General features: G+C 53.0%; 1 protein-coding gene across 5 annotated transcripts; it reads right to left on the bottom strand.

Annotated features, from left to right (window-relative positions):
• Nucleotides 1-127: 127 nt before the first annotated feature.
• Nucleotides 128-17,165, bottom strand: ABHD6 (abhydrolase domain containing 6, acylglycerol lipase). 5 transcript variants are annotated; one of them, XR_014226732.1, is made up of 12 exons: nt 13,669-13,810; nt 11,810-11,957; nt 8,340-8,496; nt 7,811-7,924; nt 7,457-7,589; nt 6,037-6,194; nt 5,179-5,233; nt 4,645-4,745; nt 3,552-3,957; nt 1,983-2,004; nt 1,798-1,893; nt 128-1,680 (listed from the first exon to the last, which is right to left on the bottom strand). XR_014226732.1 is itself a non-coding variant. In XM_082288723.1 (10 exons), the coding sequence occupies exons 3-10, from the start codon at nt 11,926-11,928 to the stop codon at nt 3,781-3,783; spliced, it is 1,014 nt and encodes a 337-aa protein (XP_082144849.1). In that variant the 5' UTR covers nt 11,929-11,957; nt 13,669-13,738; nt 17,098-17,165; the 3' UTR covers nt 2,027-3,780. The 5 variants fall into 5 exon arrangements, 3 of the variants coding, with proteins under 3 accessions (XP_082144849.1, XP_082144850.1, XP_082144851.1); XR_014226733.1 differs by lacking the exon at nt 1,983-2,004; XM_082288723.1 differs by lacking the exons at nt 128-1,680; nt 1,798-1,893; nt 1,983-2,004 and adding an exon at nt 17,098-17,165 and having other exon boundaries at nt 2,027-3,957; nt 13,669-13,738.
• Nucleotides 17,166-18,340: the final 1,175 nt, after the last annotated feature.

Raw genomic sequence — 18,340 nt, 5'->3', positions numbered from 1 at the left:
AGCGAGTGCTTAATGAACGATCCCAAACCGCCCCCAAGAGGCTCCTGTGCGGAAAATGGCCTCCTAGAAGGAAAAGCAACCAAACCCGACCCCCCCCCCCCCGCCCCCCCCCGCCGACCGTGTGTGTTTTTTCTTGCATTCGCTGCAAGTCTCAGCTGGAGGGTCCTGGCAGGGGTCCCTCGTTGTGTCACAAGGCAGCCACGGGCAGCACTGGGAACACGGGTACGGGCTGCGGTGCCCCCTCTACAGTGGGTGAGGGGGGCCATGCTCCAGGCCACTCTCATCCAGGCTTCCATGGGAAAAAACGTGTCCAAGTGGATTGTGACACACATTGAGTCAGGGGAAGGTTCAGTTGCCTGGTGGCTTACCAGGGTGGGGAACACCCACAGCAGCACCCAAACCATAGTGCCAGATCCCCTGAGCATCACTCTGCCTGTCAGAGGATGTTCTGTGCAGACCTGTGCTGGTGAAATCGTCTCACAAGGCAGCAAATATTAATTAATCTCCTTTGCTGGGGAAAAAAGGGAGAAAGATGCTTTTCCACTGCAGACAAGCACCTGTCTGCAGCTGTGTAGGACAGGACCCAGCCCAGGTTTCCCTGAGGGTCCGTGTTTGAAGGACATCACATTTTCCCTTTCAGCATCAACTGGGCACACACCAAGTACCCAGGTACTTGGCTGCCACCACCTCTGTCCCTCCTGCTCCCAATGACACTCCAGGAGCAGGTACCACCACAGACTTGGATGCTCAGCAGCAAAACAGCTTGCTCAAAGGCAGTACTAGATTTATTTCAAGCCAGCCCTGTTGTGTTTTGCAGCCTCTTCTCAGGATGCAGTGAAACAGCCTTAGCAAAGCCCACAACAACCAAGGGCCAACTCCTCACTTAGCTTTTGTGTGAACTTTGACCTCCATGAGCCTCATGACGCAGCCCACCTCCAGTACAGACCTGGTTTAGCTACATGGTTACAAGGAAAGCAGTGCTTATACATGGGGCAACAAACCAAAAGGACACCTCCTCCCTCCTGACTCACCACGATGCTCAGGCTATGTGCAGGTTCCCAGTACCCAAGCTTACCACAACTGGGACCCAGTACTTTCCTTGTGGTTCCATCAGTGCTGCCTTTAAGACACACAAACCCACCAGGAGGAGCTGAAGCCTCTGCCCCTTCCCAAGCCCCATAACCAGCCTAGAGACACACCCTTACCTGGACAGTGACCAGGGCTCTCTGGGGGCTCAGTGCCAAGGGGGCAGCAGCCAAAACCAAGGGAATAAGCTGTGTTTGGTGTGGGGCTTTTCTGGCTCCCAGCAGGAAATGAGGGTTAATGGGGGCAGCAGCCAGGTGTGTTTGCAGGTGCAGGCAGCTTACCTCCCTGCCTCTCCAGCAGGCTCAGCTGCTGCAGGGCCACTCTGGGCTCCCTCCAATACAGACCTGAGGGGTTTTATTGCTGAACTACAAGAAGCTGCAACACAGGATGTAGATACCCTGAACCACCCCAGCCTCAGCCCCTGCCTGTGGGGGAGAAGCCCCCTCCCACCTTTGTGCTGTGGTCACCTTGATGCGTGCATCACTGCAGCAGTGGCAGGGCACAGGCAGGGGGATCAGGTGCCAGGAAGATGCTCCTCAGCCCTCCCTGCAGCTCCTCTGGCAAACAATGCAGCTGCTGGGCCTCAAGAGCCTCCTGGGGAAAGGAGAAATGCAAATACTTTTGCCTGTAAATTGATGTAATGCTATTCCTAGCACAGTGTATGAATTCAGTAAGATTTGCAATAATAGATGAAATTGGTATTTAACATACTTGCAAGGGTTTTAAGAGGAATCTTGGTGCTTGAAACCTAATTTCCTTGCCCCTTGAGGTTTTATTTTTCTTCTTGAGTGTTTGGTGCCACTTCCTCTTAAGAAAATGAAAAAAAGGAAAATTTGTGTGGTCCTTGAAGAGATGAGATGAGCCTTCCTGGTCTTCAGCATCTCTCTTTCCATTACCAAATATTCCTCGAGCCAAAACCTGCATCTCCCAGAAATGTGGGGAGGAAAGAAGCGGTAGAGTAAGACCCCTGTGTCATCCCACACCACAGCCCCCTTCTTCTTCAAAGGAAAAAATAATCAGTGTACCATGGACTCCTTAAATCACTAGATTTTAATAGCCATATAAATCCTTTGCATACAGCAGTCTGTGGCATGAGAAACCATATAGATATCCAACAAATTTTTCTGGCCTTTAGCACATAAAACTACCAGCAATTTTGTTTTTTAAATCAACTCCCATAGTAGAAACAATAACCAAGCAATTAACAGCAATTTCTGGTTTTCTAAAAGAACAATGTTTCTTCTCTCAAAAAGAGCCAAGAAGCTGATGGGGAGTTTCAAATGTATGTACAGATTGGGGTACCTCAGGAAGCTGTCAGCACCACAAGCCTGTGTTCCCAGTTGTGGGGGGACACTCTAGCAGCACCCACTGTCACCCCCTGAGGAGGGCTGGGGGTGACAGCCACCTGCTGCTTTGCCTGTGAGGGCACCACACACCACCTACCCTCCAGCAGCATCCACTGGTCCTGCCCGAGACCGGGACCAGCGCTCTGTCCCTGGGACAGGCAGTGAGGGACCACGCCTGGAGAGGTGCAGGATCCATCCCTGGACATCACCTTGCAGGCTGTAAAGTGCAGCTTGCCTGTATTGCCTGTTTCTACCTATAGTTTCACTCGGTCAGGAGTTGTAATCATGGAGAGGATGTAGAAGCACATTGTACCTTTCCCCACCACCAGCCAGCACCTTGCAGGCGAGCTGACCCCTCCTCACCATCCCCTGTGCTGGTCACACACACAGCCCCCTCCCACCCCTCACGCCTGTTCCGGTGGCATTGGCTTTTGCAGAATTCACAGAATTCATTAAGAAAATCATTATTTACATCCAGGTGTTCAGCAGCACAATGTGATAGAGGAGCTGAGACAAAAGTTTGCCCGAGGTGGCTGAGTCACACCCTGGCCATGGGCTTATTGCTGACTCGGGCTCAGGGGCCGGATCGCCCTGGGCAGTTCCCATTGCCCCGGTTCCACAGCAGTGGCAAAGCTGCTGCCTGCACCCCGTTGTCACTGGCTGTGTTCACCCGCAGGGAGAACCAACCCTGGGCAAGGTGGGCTGTGCACAGACACCGCACCCTGGGCAACGTTAAGGCATTACAAATACACAGGAGCTATTCAGGGATTTAGAAAAACCCACTCAGAGTGTAAACATTTTTGCACATACAGTCATTGGACTTCCACACATGAAGTTTTCTGTTGTTTTCTGCATAAATCATGAGTTAAGGAGCTACACAAAGAGCACTCAAGCAGACGCCTGGAGCACTTGGGGGTTCTCTTACAGCACAGCAGCATGCAACACGATGGACTCTAAGTAGTAGAAATATTTTGTAAGTCTCAGTCCAGGATGCTTTCTCCTTCCTACATTTCATATATAGTTTAGGTAAATGTCATGAACAACTACGTGCTGGTAACCCAGGTAAGATGGGTCGCTGTGTGATGAACACTGGGTGATTTCAGCTCATTTCTACCTTACCTCTAAGTAGAAAAGGGAGATACTCTGCTTCTGTTCCGGTATCTATGGAGGTTGCTCAATGACCCCAGGTCGCTGTGCCAATGGTGCTATAGGTTTAGGTATCAGTGATTCTGCCTTCCTCAGGGACTTTGGCACATTGACCCCGAATCATACAAGATCCCTGAGAACTTATCAAAGCTGCAGTACTTTACAATTTAACCTGGCATGGGCACTTCGCTCCCTGCCATGCTCATGCCTGCTTCTTGTTGTTGTCTATGCTATGCAGCAGCGCCAGGAACTCCAGGATGAGGTTGGCTGTCTTGCGGGGCCGCTCCACCACCACCGAGTGCCCACAGTTCTCCAGGATGTACACATGGCAGTCTGGAATAGCGCTTGCTAAAACACTGGCACCAGAAACATCCAGGACCTGGATGGCAGTGGAAAAAACAGTCACTGCCACAGTGAGAGATGGGGTTTGCTGGACACTGTAGAAACCCTGTTGGGGTCCAACCGAGATGCAGAGCAAGGGTGCAGACACAGTCCTTGTGATACCATCGCCCTGCCTGGGGACAGGGCAGAGAGGCTGCATGGTGCAGCCTCAGCATGCAGCAGGGAATTCTCTTGTGTGCTTTTTGGCTGCTGTCTCAATGCAAAGGTATCATTGCAAGCAAACACTTGCATCTTTGCATTTATAGAGCCCTCTGCATGCCTGCAGCTTGCTTCCTCCCACTTCTTCCCTCCCACTCCTGCCTCTGAAACAAACCCGAAGACTCTGCCTTGAAGCCTGCCCACAATCCTCTTCCCAGTTGCCAGGACAACTCTCTGCTGACACTTTATTCTTCTTCCCAGCCCTTGCCTGCTTCGATGCTGGCACCTACCCCCCAGCTGGCCCCTTGCACTCCTCAGCCCTGGCACTGCCCTCTCCTCCCTCTGGAAAGCTGGCTGTCAGCTTTCTGCCCATCACCCTGCTGAGCCCCTGCGTCTAAATCCACTGGGGACACGTGCCAGCTCCCTGCAGAGCAGTGCACAGCTCGGCAGCACAGCCCCTACTGTACCCCCGTGGGTGGGCACAGGCAGAGACAGGTCTGTGGGGGATGTGCAGGGGGCTGCCTACCTGGTCCTGCTTGCCCCAGATGACCTGCGTCGGTGCTTTGATCTTGCTCATGTTCTCGTGGAGAGAGTGCCTGGACTTTTCATCCACGATTTCTAAAAACACTAGTGGGACAAGAGGAGAGTCATTCCTACAGGGAGACATTTTGCCTTCCCTTCTCAAAGAGGGCCCTGTGGGCCAGTCCTGCCAGTATCCCCTCACTGGGAAACCCATGTAGAGATGACTGGCTGTCCTTGCTCTGCCACCAGGCCCAGCTGCAGAGGGACCCTCAGCCATAGGCACTTGTTAACCCAGATGGGAGGGCAAGGGTGAAGCAGCAACCCCCTCAGCCATGGGGGTGGCAGTGCATTGCTACCAGCGACCAAGGTGTGTCCCCAAATCTGTTAATGACATTGCCTGTTCCCACCCTCAGCAAGACAGCATGGGATGCTGGGGCCCACCCATGTGCTGGGGACATGCGGGCTGGGGACAGCTGGTCCCCACATCCTGGGGAGCCTTCTGGAAAGCCTGGAGAGGAGGCTGCCACCATGCACTTACATTTCCGGTAAAATTCATTGTGTGGGATGCGAACGTCAACAAGGCCCTGGAGGATCTGCAGGGAGAGCAGAGGAGAGCTGCTGGAGGGGACCCATGCCCTGCACAGGTCTGAGCATGCCCAAGAGCACTCAACAGCAGCCCCTGCCACCCCAGCAACTGTGGCCCCAGCACGAGCTTCTTTCCTAAGTGTGTGGAGCTGTTGAAACCACACTTAAGCAACATATATTTCAGCAACAAGTAATACTGTCTTTTATGATGCAGACCTGATTTCTGCCCCTGGCTAGCAGCCACCTCAGCCATGACTGCACTTTTCTTCCTTCTTGTATTCTTTTGCCAAAAACACAAAAAGTCTTGGCATTACCCTACATTTTTTTCTTAGTCTCCAATCTACTCACTCCAGACTTCCTAAGGAAAACTAGTTTAATAGCCAGCCCCTCGCCAAGTTCCTCTCGCTCGAAAATGACGCAATTAATTTCCATCACTTTCATTTAAGAAGCAGCGAACAATCCCCCTCCACGTCACACAACAGCTGCCTCAGTTATTTAATGCTTCCTGCCAGCCATATTTACTAAAAAACCCTTCCACATCCCAGCCTGCTGCCAAAAACTTAATGGGAGGAGGAATTCCAGCAGGCACTGCCAGAGGGAGCTTGGAAAAGAGGCTTTGGAGGGAAGGTGCTGGACAGATGCAGGGAGTGGGACTGAGTGTATCTCACCTGGGTGATGGCAGGGTTGGCAGCTCCAGCTCCGCTCCCAGCATTGCCTCTGCTGCCACCATGCAGGCTCAGGGAGAAGCAAACCTGCTCACCACATCCAAGCCCCCCTCTCCCAGCCGCCGCAACCAGCATTGGCTTCTCACCTGCTGTGGCACCTTGAAGCGAACGTAGGAGCAAAGCTTCAGCATATCTGCCATCTCCTCGGGTGTCGAGGGGATTAAAGGGATCCTGTCAATGTGTTTGGACTCTTGCAGCTCCCGGAGCTGCTTAATGAACTTGCTGTCAGTGGTACTTGGCAGGCCTGGGTGAAATGAGAAGGGGTGAACAAGCTAAAACACAGATGAGATCCCCCCAACAGCCCCAAAAAAACCCATTCTTGTACTGACCTCCCTCATCCCTGCTTCTGGCTTCCTGCCTGCTCACTCTTCAAAAAAATATTTTAAAAGAGGGGAAGAAAACATCTGTACATACAGCCACTTCAGTATGCATCCAGAGATACCCAGCCTCCCTCCTGTTCCAGGGCTTGGCACCACCAACCCTGCAGACTGGCACGGCACGAGGTGTAGACATGCATGACTACTTCAGCAAAAGCTCTAGTGATTATTTTTATGTGGTCAGCGGATGCAAACACTAGTGCCCAGCCTGCCACTGCACAGGTTGGACAGAAAATTTCAGCAGCCCCATCTGCATGCACCACTGAGGAAAAATTCCACAGCAATTTAATCCCAAACCTTTCTGCAGCCTCCACACAGAGGTTTCATATCCAGAAACAACCAGAGAGACAGTCGACACCTCTCCCAGAGGGGAGTGGGAACCTGACGCCCCCAGAGCCCGGTAGCTAGGTAACATTCGCTTTGTTTCATTCCTTAGTGCGTACTTGGAAGCCGCTTTCCTTGCGTGGGAGGGGGAAGGAGCTGCTATGACAACTGTATGCAGCAAAGCCTCCCTGGCAGAGAAGCTCCCTGCCTGCCATGCCTCCTGCAGCATGTCATGCCCAGGCTCCCCTGAGCCCCCTGTCCAAGGGATGCTGGGGATGGAGGGGATAGAGGGGACACCCTGCTGACCTGTGCCCAGCCCTGAAGTGCTCTTCCCACTCAAGGCACCCAAAGGTGGGAGGTCAGAGCTCTCTGGCTCCCAAAGCCCCAGCCCCTCAGCACTCCAGTGCTTTCAGGAGGCCAGAATGGGGAGGCTATTCCTGTTGCAGTCTTGGTTCCCTCTCCTGAACTGAGAGGCTGCAGACAGGCCATGTGAAATGCCTGCCATCCCAAGGCAAAAGGCATTTTCCTGCAGAGCAGGACTTGTTCCGTTTGCCCTCGTCACTGACTCTTACCAAAGCACAGTGGGACAAATGCCAAATCCCTGGAGAAGAGTAGTCAGCACAAGGCTGTGGTTTTCTCTTGTGCCTTGCCAGAGATTTTCAGACTGTAAATACAAATTATTTCTAAATGCTTTGCACTACATATCTATGCTACCCCCAGCACTGCCCAGGGCTTTTATACTAGCTCCTGCTTGCCCTCTCTCTGTCTCTCCCTCTCTCTGTCTCACCTCCCCTGCCTTGCCCACCTGCAGGACAGATGAGGGTCAGACTGCAAATATCTTCTGGGTACTGAGCAGCATAGACGCCAGCAACATTTCCCCCCATGGAAGTGCCAACCAGATGAAAGGGCTTTCTGTTCAGCTTGATGCACTCCACGAACTGGCAGGGAGCAGAAGGAGAATTGTTAGGAGAGAGGAAACAACAGCATGGTCATTAGATAAATTCAACTCAAAAGCTTGAGGCTGGTGGTTGTGGCTGCCTGGGAAGGGAGGGAGCAAGGCCACACAAGGCAGACTCATGGGGCTTAGCATCCCTCACGTCCCCACATCCCTCACATCGCCACATCGCTCTGTGGAGGTGATGTGATGCTGGGGCTTTACCTGGTGTATTCTCTTAGCTTGCCCACTAATGGAGTAATCATCCAAGTCCGAGCGGGTCGTGCCCTCGTGCCCAGGCATGTCCACACACACCAAGTGCAGGTTATTTGGCAGGAACTGCAGAAACAAACCAGGGGTGGTTACAGTGCAGGGAAACTGCTGCAAAGCCCGGGGATGGCAAGGGGGGAGCCCGGGTGAAAGCAGCAGGGGGTCACTCTCCTCCTGGCAGCCCTGGTTGCTCATGCACCCGAATAAGTCAGTTCAGGTACCAAGGATGACATGATGAGAGAGCATGGCCAAGACTTGCATCCCATGGAGGCAGCAAGTGTGTACTGCTCTTCCCCTGCAGCTCTGTGTGTTATAGGGGTGAAGGGATGCAACAAGCAATGAGCATGGAGCTAAGGAGCGTGTTCCTAGCATGTTACAGCAGTCAGCCTATCCCATGCATGTGACCACTGGGCCCCCACATTGCCCCCAAGCCCAGGACCATCAATTCTCAGTAAGGAGCAACATGATAGAAACGGAATCCCACCTTGACTATGGACAGCCACATGTCTTTGTGGGCAGAGAACCCATGTAACATGAGGATGGACGGTCGGTGTCCAGGTCTCCCTCTATAGGAATAACAAAACTGATAGTCATCGTAGTTTGCATATCTAACCTGCATGCCCAGGGCTCGGCGCCAGTACCTGGAAACAAGGAGAAAACACCAGTGAGCAAGACAAGACCAGGGCCCAGCCATGGTATAAGCCAGGTGACAAATCCAAGGGCAGCCACAGATTTGTTGGCTTACTAAGGCCAGTTAGGTTGGGCTCTCACTGGTGCCATAATGCGCCTACTGGGATTAACTCTGCGCCTCTGGTCCCTGGACAGGTGTAGCACTGGTGGCTGGCTGCACTGCAGATGGTTTGTGGAGACACTCTATTAAGAAATTTTTTAAAAGACCCTAAATAACTCATTTAGAAATGGAAATAGGCCAAAATAACAATGGTAAAACAGAAAATGCCCAAAGGCAGGTATGAGGACAGAGACTCAAGAGAGACGGGCAGCACACGCGGCAAGGCAGCGTGCAGGGTGGGCAGGCCAAGGGAGACAGTTCTCCCAGGTGGATAGGGTGGGTTTGTGACAGGGTTATCTGGACACAATCCTGTGGGGAGTACATCACCCCACAGACAAACACATCAGTTCCCAGCCAAAACAACCATGTCACCCTGGAGCACCACAGAAACCCGGTTCCCATGGACCAACTAGACAGCCTTTGAAAATGTATTTTATATTTTATATATATAAAATATATATATTTTATACACACACAAAGGACCAGAGGGGACCATCCTTACACTGGGTTTAGCACCCCAGAAGATAGCAGGCTAAGCCCAAGGCTGTTCCTCTGAAAGCAGAGGCAGACAGCTCCTGCCAGCATATGCTTGCAGCCTGCTCAGAGGATGCAGCAAACTGCTGGCCAGAAGGACCTGGACAGAGATTATCGGTGACACTTTGGACACATGATGTGTACGTGCAGCCCAAGGCAGACAGCAGACAGCAGGGTCGCTTTCTCTGCCTTTCCCCTGAGCTCAGATATAACCCTTGTCAGGACAACTACTGGGCTACTCCTGGTGGCCAAGACACTGGCAAATACTTTTATATGCTGTATGAGAGTTTATTTAAGATACAAGAGCAAGGTCACCAACACTTCTGGACTGTCCTACCTCTCTGCCCACTCAAAGCTTATGCATAGTGGAATCCTCTTTTAGCATAATCTCTTTTTCGAGGGAGTTAATGGGACTTAAGCAGCATCTCAGTACTGTGCTGGTCCTGCAAGGAGAGGTGAATTTTTCCTTAATAAGTGTCTTAAGAGTCCTTGCCTCAAAGGCACTGGTGTGAACTACCGATGGGCAAGATGATAACATTTTTAGCAACTGATCCTAATGGATCAATTCTGCAGAAGGCAAAATAATCTGTGCAAAGCTGAACTGATCCCTCACAAGGTGTTAACTCACTTAGTGGCAGCAGCAAGAGTGATAAACTGATTAACCCCTGTCACAGCACAGGCAGAGCAGCTCCAGGGCCAGAGTCAGCGGGACAGCCCTGGATGTCCTGCCGGGCAGGAAGGCGCATTAGTGGCAGGGAAAGCAGAGAGGCCACGGATGAGGGGGGCCCAGCATGACCCTTGACTGTGCCAGCTGAGGACACACAGACTGGCAGTGAGGAGAAGGAGCAGGCAGGGAATTATGGAAGAAGGGAGAAGGTTCCCCCAGGACCTCCCAGGAGCAGTGCTGCAAAGCTGGAGCTGCACAGGGCTGAAAGGGGAGGGCAGCATGTCTGCAGCTGCCTGCACCTCCCCTGCCTCCATTTCACCCCTGAAAAAAATCCAACTTGTAAAGAAGCCAGTAGAAAAGGAAGAATAAGGGCAAACCCACACTTCTCATCCACTGTCCCTAACAAAAGAGGTGCCCATGGCACACAGGGCATCGCAGTTACTCCTGCAGGAAGCCCATACTGCCAGAAATGCTGGAAGAGAGAGATGGGGGGAGCACACCCTACAAAAGAATACTGTCCTGATCCCTGCTCACATGCTCCCTCCCTCACCCAGACACAGACCAACCTGCCCACAGTGCATTTTCACTCAGCCCCTTATCTACAACCCCAAAAGAACAAAGGCAGCAAGGCATTCTCTACCTTCTACTCAGCCTGGCTCCTCCAAGCTCCTGGCATCAGACCCTGCACCTCCTTTGCCCTGTCCTGCCACCCCTGCCTGTGGCTGCTGAAGGCTTCAGCCTGACCACACTCACTAACAAGTGTTTTGCAGGGATGCTCCTCAGAACCTCAGTCCATCAGGGTCCTCCCTGGCTTCCACCAGCCACTCATATATCCAAAGAAGTAAACCACTTTGACTGCCAAACCCTGTACCACCATGGGGCAGCAGAAGGCTGTGACACTGCCTCCTCTCCTTTGCAGGGTGATGATCCCATCATTGGGGTTTTCATCCCATGCTCCTTCCTCTCTCAGATGCCGTGAATGAAAGGCTGCTAATTAAAGTGCCTTTAGAAACAGGCTTCATCCTGTTACTACACTGGAATGCTGCAGTGGGCAGCTTCCTCTCACAGGAGGTCACTTGGATTTGGAAACACCCCATGAGGTGAAATGCAGGAGCCACCATCTGCCAGCAGCATGTGAGGGCAGCCTGACATGCTGCCTGCTCTGCCCGTGCTGTCTGCTGCTGCCTGCTCCATGCTGGGGGATGAGACTCTGCCCCAGCTTCTGAAGGGAGTTATTCCAGCTTTTCCTTGCAATAAACCCAGAGAGGAGAGCTGCCAGTGGGCTTATCACTGATTTCCAGGGACAAAGGAGGACTGAAGGATGTAGTGCTTGCCTCCCAGTATCAGAAAGGACAAGATTCAAGGGGATAAGGAAAAGCATCCCTCCATCTTCTCTCATGCTTCATTCCAGAAGAAAAAGAGAGGATGAGAAAAGCCTCATCCATAACTACTAATGAAGGAGAAGTCCCTGCCTGCTGAGCAGGCTGTCAGCTGGGATGGAGTGTGTGAGCCTGGGGACACCCACACCACAGCCACATTGATGAGGTGGGAGATCACCAGACTGCCACAGCTGCCGGGCTGGTGGACAGGCTGCAATGGCAGTGCTTTTCCCAGTCTCAGTCCTGTCCTTGGGGAAAGCAACCCAAAAAGGTTTGGAGAGATCTTGCAAGCTGGCACTGCAGTGGCAGCCTGGCCAACAGCCCCTTGGCACAGCAAGGGGCCTGACAGATATATGCCTCAGCAGCCAAAATGCAATAGGAAAATACCATTTTCTTCTCCCAGACATGCTTAAAGCTGCACACAGCTGGCACGGCCCTGGAGGACCTCAGCTCACCTGCTGCCATCGCTGTCAGGGGCAGGAGCACCCAGCTCTGTTGCACCACTGCGACCTCTGTGTGGGGGAGCCTGCTGGGCACGGGTTCCACCCCTGCCACACTGAGAGCAGCGGGGCTCGTGCACTCACCAGTAATAGATGCGGATAAGCGCCGAGGGCCAGAGGAGGAATGAGGCCACGAAGGCCAGGATGGGGATAGCCAGGGTGCCGCCGGCGATGACAAACATGTTCAGTACATCCAGGTCCATGCTGCTCTTCAGTAATCAGCCTCACCTGCCTGCATTTAGGGAAGGTTCTGAGGTTAACCACCAGAAATTATGACAAGTCATTGCTAAATAAGAACTGCTGCCAGGTGAGGAGGAAAGCGGATCTGCAAGAGGCAGATATCACTCAGGAGCACAGCAAAGTCTCCTTCAGTTTTAAAACCCAATTATTTCTTCTGATTCCTTAATGGATCTCATTATTGCAATGTTATCCTCTCAGGAGAGCACATCTCAAACGGGCAGTGAGCCTCCTAACAGGCACGGAACGTGTCCGGGGTGACAGGACACAACATGGCCCTTGGGACACTTTGCAGACACAGGAAGCACAGCCCCCTGAGGTGCAGGCAGCCTTTCCCCCCACCATGAGTGCAGGCAGCCGTTCCCCCCATGGGTGCAGGCAGCGCGAGCTTCAGGCAGGCTCCATGCTTCTTTTTGGAGGCAGGTGTCCAGCTCTGACTCTCTTCCCTCCCCCTGCCTGATCCCAAATCCCCAGCACACAACCACTGACCTAGAATTGATGGGTTGAGCCCAGCTCTCATTACTGCTCTGCACAGGCACCAACTAATCAAGGAAGCAGAGTCTATTAATGGACTCGGGAACAGAAGAAAACAACTTGGCAGGGCACTCTTTGGTGTCCAGCCCTTACCAGAGACAAATTTATCCCCACCCCCACATCCTCACTTCTGCCCCATATTTTGCACTTGTATCACAGATTCCCATCCCTGCTCCCCATCATCATTTGGACAAATCCCAGGGACAGCAGGTGGAGGACACTGGGAACAAGGGCAAGCTCTCACACAATGTCATGTTTGTCCCTGAACTCTCCCCACCACAGACAGCTGGGATATATTTTTCTCATTAAGAGATTAAATGCCGCCACGCACACATCTCCTCTAATTCCCCCTGCTAACCAACTCATGGCTCCCCCTTTCCTCAGCACGAGCAGTTTTGTCCCACATTTGTAAAATGAAACATCCTCAATGCCTGCTCTCCCACCAGCCACTCACCCCCCATCACCACCTCCAGATTTCTCCGTGCCAGGACAGTCAGATTTTTTCCAGCTTCCTGCAAGACTCCCAGTGGCGTGTGTGTGGTATGTTGATGCCATGAAACAGGAAGACAATCACCACAGTCACAGCCTCCCGCCCCCAGACACCATCACATTGGATCACACTGGACCCCCCCACTTGGTTACACACAACCAAGAGAAACGGTTTACAGAACCCCTGAAGCATCAGCCAGATTTGCCCTCTTCCCCCAGGGAAAATAGGAATAACTGAAATTTGAGGAATACTGTAAATATTTCCACCAGGCACCTCCTTAACAAAGCTAAACCTCATTTCCTCCTTCAAGCCTCAACAACACGTCGTTATTAATTTAATTAACATTTTGTAGAAAGATCTTTGATCTCGGCATGGCTTGTTCATAGATAAACACTTTATGCAACCGATAAACCTTATCCATGGGAGCAGGGCTGCAAGGGAGCCCACCCCCAGAGTACTCGCTGTCTTTCCCTATGTCACTAAACCAGGGCAAACATTAAGCACAGAAAATCGCCATTGTTCCCATTGGTGACCCGTAACGAGAGAAGGCTGCAGGAAGGAAAAAGCGTGGGATGGTGGGAGCCCTTGTGCTCCCTGGCACGGGGTCACCACCTCTGCCTCCACCTCCACACCGCTTTTAGAAAACTAAACGAGGAGAAAGCCTTTAAAAAGCCTGGCTTACCTTGCAGAATTCCCCTTCTCCTCTCGGCACAAGTCCTGCTCGCTGTGGGCAGCGGCGGTGTCTGAAAACACTGTCAGAAGAGGAAAAAAAACAAGGTCAAAATCGCAGTCCTGCTTTTACTCCTCCCTTGAGGCTCCGCAGCCCGGTGAGTTTGGGGTATTGAAGCCACCAGCTTCCCTTTAAGACGTCTCATATTCACCTTCTGACCAACCTTTCCCCTGTTTATCTAAATATGGTCTTTGGTACAATAAAGCCCGCTTTGTTCCAAGCAGCAGCAAAGTGCAAGCTGCCATCGGAGAGGGAGCGAGAGCCGCGGCGGGGAGAGCCGAGCCCAGCAGCCCCAGGCAGGGCTGCGCGGACCCAGCGCCGCGGGCTCATGCTTGCCCTTCAGGTGATTACTGCTATTAGAACAAAGCCAGCTAAGCTGCTTCTCGTCCCCTTCCTCTTTGTCTTAAAGGTACTTTTCCAGGCCCCCCCTCCGAGCCTTCCCTGTGTGACACAGGCTGAAGCGAAGCGCAGCCGCAGGAAATGACTGGGGAGGCAGCAAAATGCTGCCCTGAACTCGCTGGCAGATTTTGGCTGTGAAATTCACAGGGGACGATCAACAGGAGCATCGGAGCCACCCGGCATGAATTCTGGGGGCTGCTTCAAGCCAGAAAATCCCTGAGAGCCCCCCCCTTGGCACGGCCGGGGGATGCTGTCCCCATCAGGCCGGAGCATTTCGGCAGGGCCGTGGCAGCCCCCGCTCACCACGTGAGCCCCGGCGCCCAATGCCGGCCGTGCGCACCCGGCAAGCCCCGCTCAGGGCCCCGCTGGCCACGGGTGCCTGGGGGGGGAGGATGCTCGGGGAGCCCCATGGCGCTTCCGAACCTCCTTCTGCGTGGGCACAGCACCGCCACTATTTCCATGGCTACCTCCGATGGAGGAAAATGTCAGCAGGCTCAGCTGTGCAGTCAGGGCCAGCCACCGTCACCACAGTCCCCAGCACCCCCTGCCCCACGAAGCCACCCCTGCACCCAGCAGTGCTGCAGGGACAGCGGCTCCCCAAAGCCTCGTGGGAGCACCCACAGTGGCAATGGCCTGCGATGGTGCTCTGCCGAGGGAACGATAACCCCTCCCTCCTGCAGTGGGACCAGGCAGCATCACCGCAGGCCCCGGCACAGTCCTTTGCTACCAGCGAGAGTAGCTTTTTAAGCTACTGTGGGTTTAAAAATAAAACAAGCCCTCTGGTAACAGCCATAAGTCTTCATACCACAGCTCATCCATCACTCTGGAGTGCCCTGTGACCGAGAGTCACAGCAAGTGGCCCCAAGTGTTGCTACTGCTTCTCGGAAGGATCTCCATATACTTCATAAATTAACTTGCAAACATCAATTAGGCAACTCTGATAAATGGTGTGTGATAAATGATGTGGTGATAACGCCAAGCACACTGCACACATGGCAGGGCACGGGATGCCAAACCAGGAGCACTGGTTCCTGTACTGGCGACAAGCACTAATCACCACAGCCTGCATCCTGCATGGGAGGATCCCCAAAACAAGGCACCCCAGGTAATGGGATAGTCCCAGGATAGATGCTAAGGGGAGGCTCCACATCTTCATTTGTTTGCTACTTCCTCCCCTGTGTTAGATTCAAGTAAAGGTTTCAACACCTGCAAAGAGAGGGGCCAGCAGGTGGAAGGGGTCTGTGGGTCACTACAGAGGACAGAATGTTGGGGACAGTCCCAAGGCCATGGGACAAAGGTATTTTTCCTCTTTCAAGCTCAGTGTGTCACTCCTGGGAGGCTGGGGAAGACCCAGCTCGGTGTGTATCTGTCATTTTTTTCCAAGCCCCACAGAGAGGCAGCAGCAGCACAAAACCTACTCCAAGGCAGAAGGGCCTTGGGTTGGAAGAGGAAACTGGCAGCTGATGCACTGGGCAGCCCTGAGGAAGGCCAGGCAGGGATTTCACAAAACAAGAATCACATGTATGCTCTCACTGCCAACATTCAGGCACAAAGGCTGTCCTGGGCTGTGCTCGTCAGGACTGGGCTGCACAGCTGCTACTGCACCCAGCGTTTTGCTCAGCCCACCTGCACCCAGCACAGCCCATGTCTGACTGATCACTGTATAGCTGAAAGCTAAGCAGCACATTTAGGCATATGTTAATTTGGTTTATTTTTAAGATCTGAAAAGGAAAAAGCATCAACCAATTTTAAGATCCCACTGCAGAAACAGGGGGCTTTGAGGGACCTCAGTGGCTGAGGTGGGGCCCCCCAAAAGCCCCAGCTCACACCACTAACCATGTAAAAAGAAAAATCTAAAACATGCAAGTGACCCTTTCCCTTGGAAACTCCCTCACCCTTGCATCCTCTGGAGCCAGAAAAATAATATTGACTATAAATGACAACATAACTACTGTTACGACTCCCCAGTGGTGTAGTTTGCTATGTGATCCTTTAGGTGCTAATCACAGTGAAGTTGTAATTTAATACCTATTAATATTTGAAAGATCTCTGTCTGTCAGTCAGCCAGCTCTCAATCTTAATCCAGCCTCCCGTGAGCTGAGAGTAGGAAATGTGCCCTTTCACCTTCATTTATTTATAGATGGCAGAAATGAGATCATTATGTCTGCAGCAGCGTTTCTCAAAATGTACATCTCTGAGCCATTTGTATCTGTGCAACACGGCTCCAACACGAGCCACAGGCTGCTTGCTCTGTGACCCTCCTGCTGTATCCCAGGCTGGGAACAGGCAGGGACGAGCCATCAGCATCACTGCCAGCCAGCTTGGGGACAAGGTGGATGAAAAGCATGACCCAAGCAAGCTGTGCTGCCAGTCAGCTGCTGGTTTAGAAATTCATAACGTGCCCATCCTCCTTCCGGACCCCATCGCCATCCTCACCCCGCCGCACACGCACGCAGCAGAGCACGCTCGGCACATCAGATGTCACGAGTGCGCTCGGACTCAGCCGCCTCCTGGGGAGGGGGTAGGAAAGAGTTGGGCAGGGATGAGGTAGGGGTATCCAGGGGCCACATCCTGGCCCCTACTCTCAGCACAAAGGCCCCCCCGCCAAAGCATTCTCCTTCGGCAAAATGACAGCATCCTCCGAACAGCAGCAGCTGAGACCATAGAATCCTTTAGAGTCATAAAACGGTTTGCATTGGAAGCAACCTTAAAGATCATCTTGTTCCAACGCCCTCGCCACCAAATGATTAATTGTTGGGGGAGGGGAGGCATTTAAACGCAAATTAATTAAATCTTTGAATATATATTTTTATGTTTTTCTTTGATTTCGTCTTTGCTCACTATCTTCTACCCACCCCCAGCGATGCCAGCGTTGGGACCGGAGAGACCCGGACGCCGGAACGGCCCCCCCCCTCCGCTCACTTTCCCCCCGGTCCTGTCATTGCCACCGTCAGCCCCGCATCTCGCCCCCCCGCCTCTCACCGGTCCGATCCGATCCGAGCCGAGCCGGGCCGTAATGGCAGCGCCGGGCGGCGGAACGCGGCGGCTCCGCTGCGCCCTCCCCCCGCGCCGGTGCGGCTCCACGGGGCGCAGCGGAGAGGCGGGGATGCGGCTCCGCGGGGCGGGATGCCAGGGGGCATAGGCGGGACACAGCTGGGGTGAAAGGGGGATGAGGTAGGGGCGGAAACGGGGGTTACAACGGGGTGCAAGGGGGGATGCGATAGGGCTGCTTTGCCCATGCGACGGGGGGCCGCAAGGGCTGCAAGGTGGAAACAGTGGGGGGAGGTAGAGCGACGTCAACGGAGGTGCAAGGGGGGGATGCAATCAAGCTGCAAAAGGAATGCAGGGGACAAGTAATGGGGCTTCCATGGGGATCGCAACAGGGGTGGGAAGGGGCATTGCAGTGGGGGAGTTCAGTGGAGCTGTGATGGGAATTTTGTGGGGTTGAAGTGGGGGATGCAACCGGGCTGCAGTGGAAGTGCAAGTGGTGTATAACAGGGATGCAAGGGGGACAATGTGGAGGTGCAAGAGGGGATGCAGAGTGGCAACAGAGGGATGTGATGTGACTGAGTGGGGGTGTGAGGGAGGGATACAAGTGGGCTGCAGGGGGTGGGCAGTTACAACAGGGTTGGGTTTACAACAGAAATGTAAAGGGGGTGTGCAAGGGACGCACAGCAGGGCACCAAAGAGGATGCTATGAGGCTGCAGAACTCATACAATGGGGTTGCCATGGGGATGCAACAGGGATAAAAAAGGGAATGTCGTACGGCAGCAACAGGGTTTCAAGGAGACACAGGGGTGGATACAACAGGGGTTACAACAGGGATGTAAAGGGGATGTGGTACAATTGCCACAGAGATACAAAGGAGAGCGCAATGCTACACCCCACAGAGAAACCTCACAGTCCCCTCGAATGAGGCCTGGGAGCAGGCTTGGGGTGGGGGACAGCTGTTCCCAGCGCTTGGGGAGGGCTGTGATCAGGCATGTTCCCATGGAAAGGGCACAAAGGTTGATATCAGAGCATCCCACTTACAAAAATCCTATTTCAGGTGTAAAAGTAAGTCTGTCACTTAGGTTACAAATCTTTTACCTTCCCAACAGATGACACTGTTTGCTCTCAGGAGCTGCATTTCAACTTGCATTTTAAAATCTGCTCCGATTTTTCTCAAAACTGCCACCTGAATCCTTTTGCTATAAGCAAATTTACTTTCATTCCCCCTGGGTC

Source organism: Coloeus monedula (assembly GCF_965178545.1).
Source record: "Coloeus monedula genome assembly, chromosome: 11".
NCBI lineage: Eukaryota > Metazoa > Chordata > Aves > Passeriformes > Corvidae > Coloeus > Coloeus monedula.
This window is presented reverse-complemented; position numbering and strand designations above follow the sequence as displayed.

What these genes read in the sequence shown, in the direction of transcription:
- ABHD6 (XM_082288723.1), bottom strand. Translation starts at nt 11,928, where the DNA reads ATGGACCTGGATGTACTGAACATGTTTGTCATCGCCGGCGGCACCCTG. An exon ending in CTTATCCGCATCTATTACTG is followed by an intron (nt 8,497 to 11,809) that starts GTGAGTGCACGA and finishes CCTTGTTTCCAG; the next exon opens with GTACTGGCGCCGAGCCCTGG. An exon ending in CAATGAATTTTACCGGAAAT is followed by an intron (nt 4,746 to 5,178) that starts GTAAGTGCATGG and finishes TTGTCCCACTAG; the next exon opens with TGTTTTTAGAAATCGTGGAT.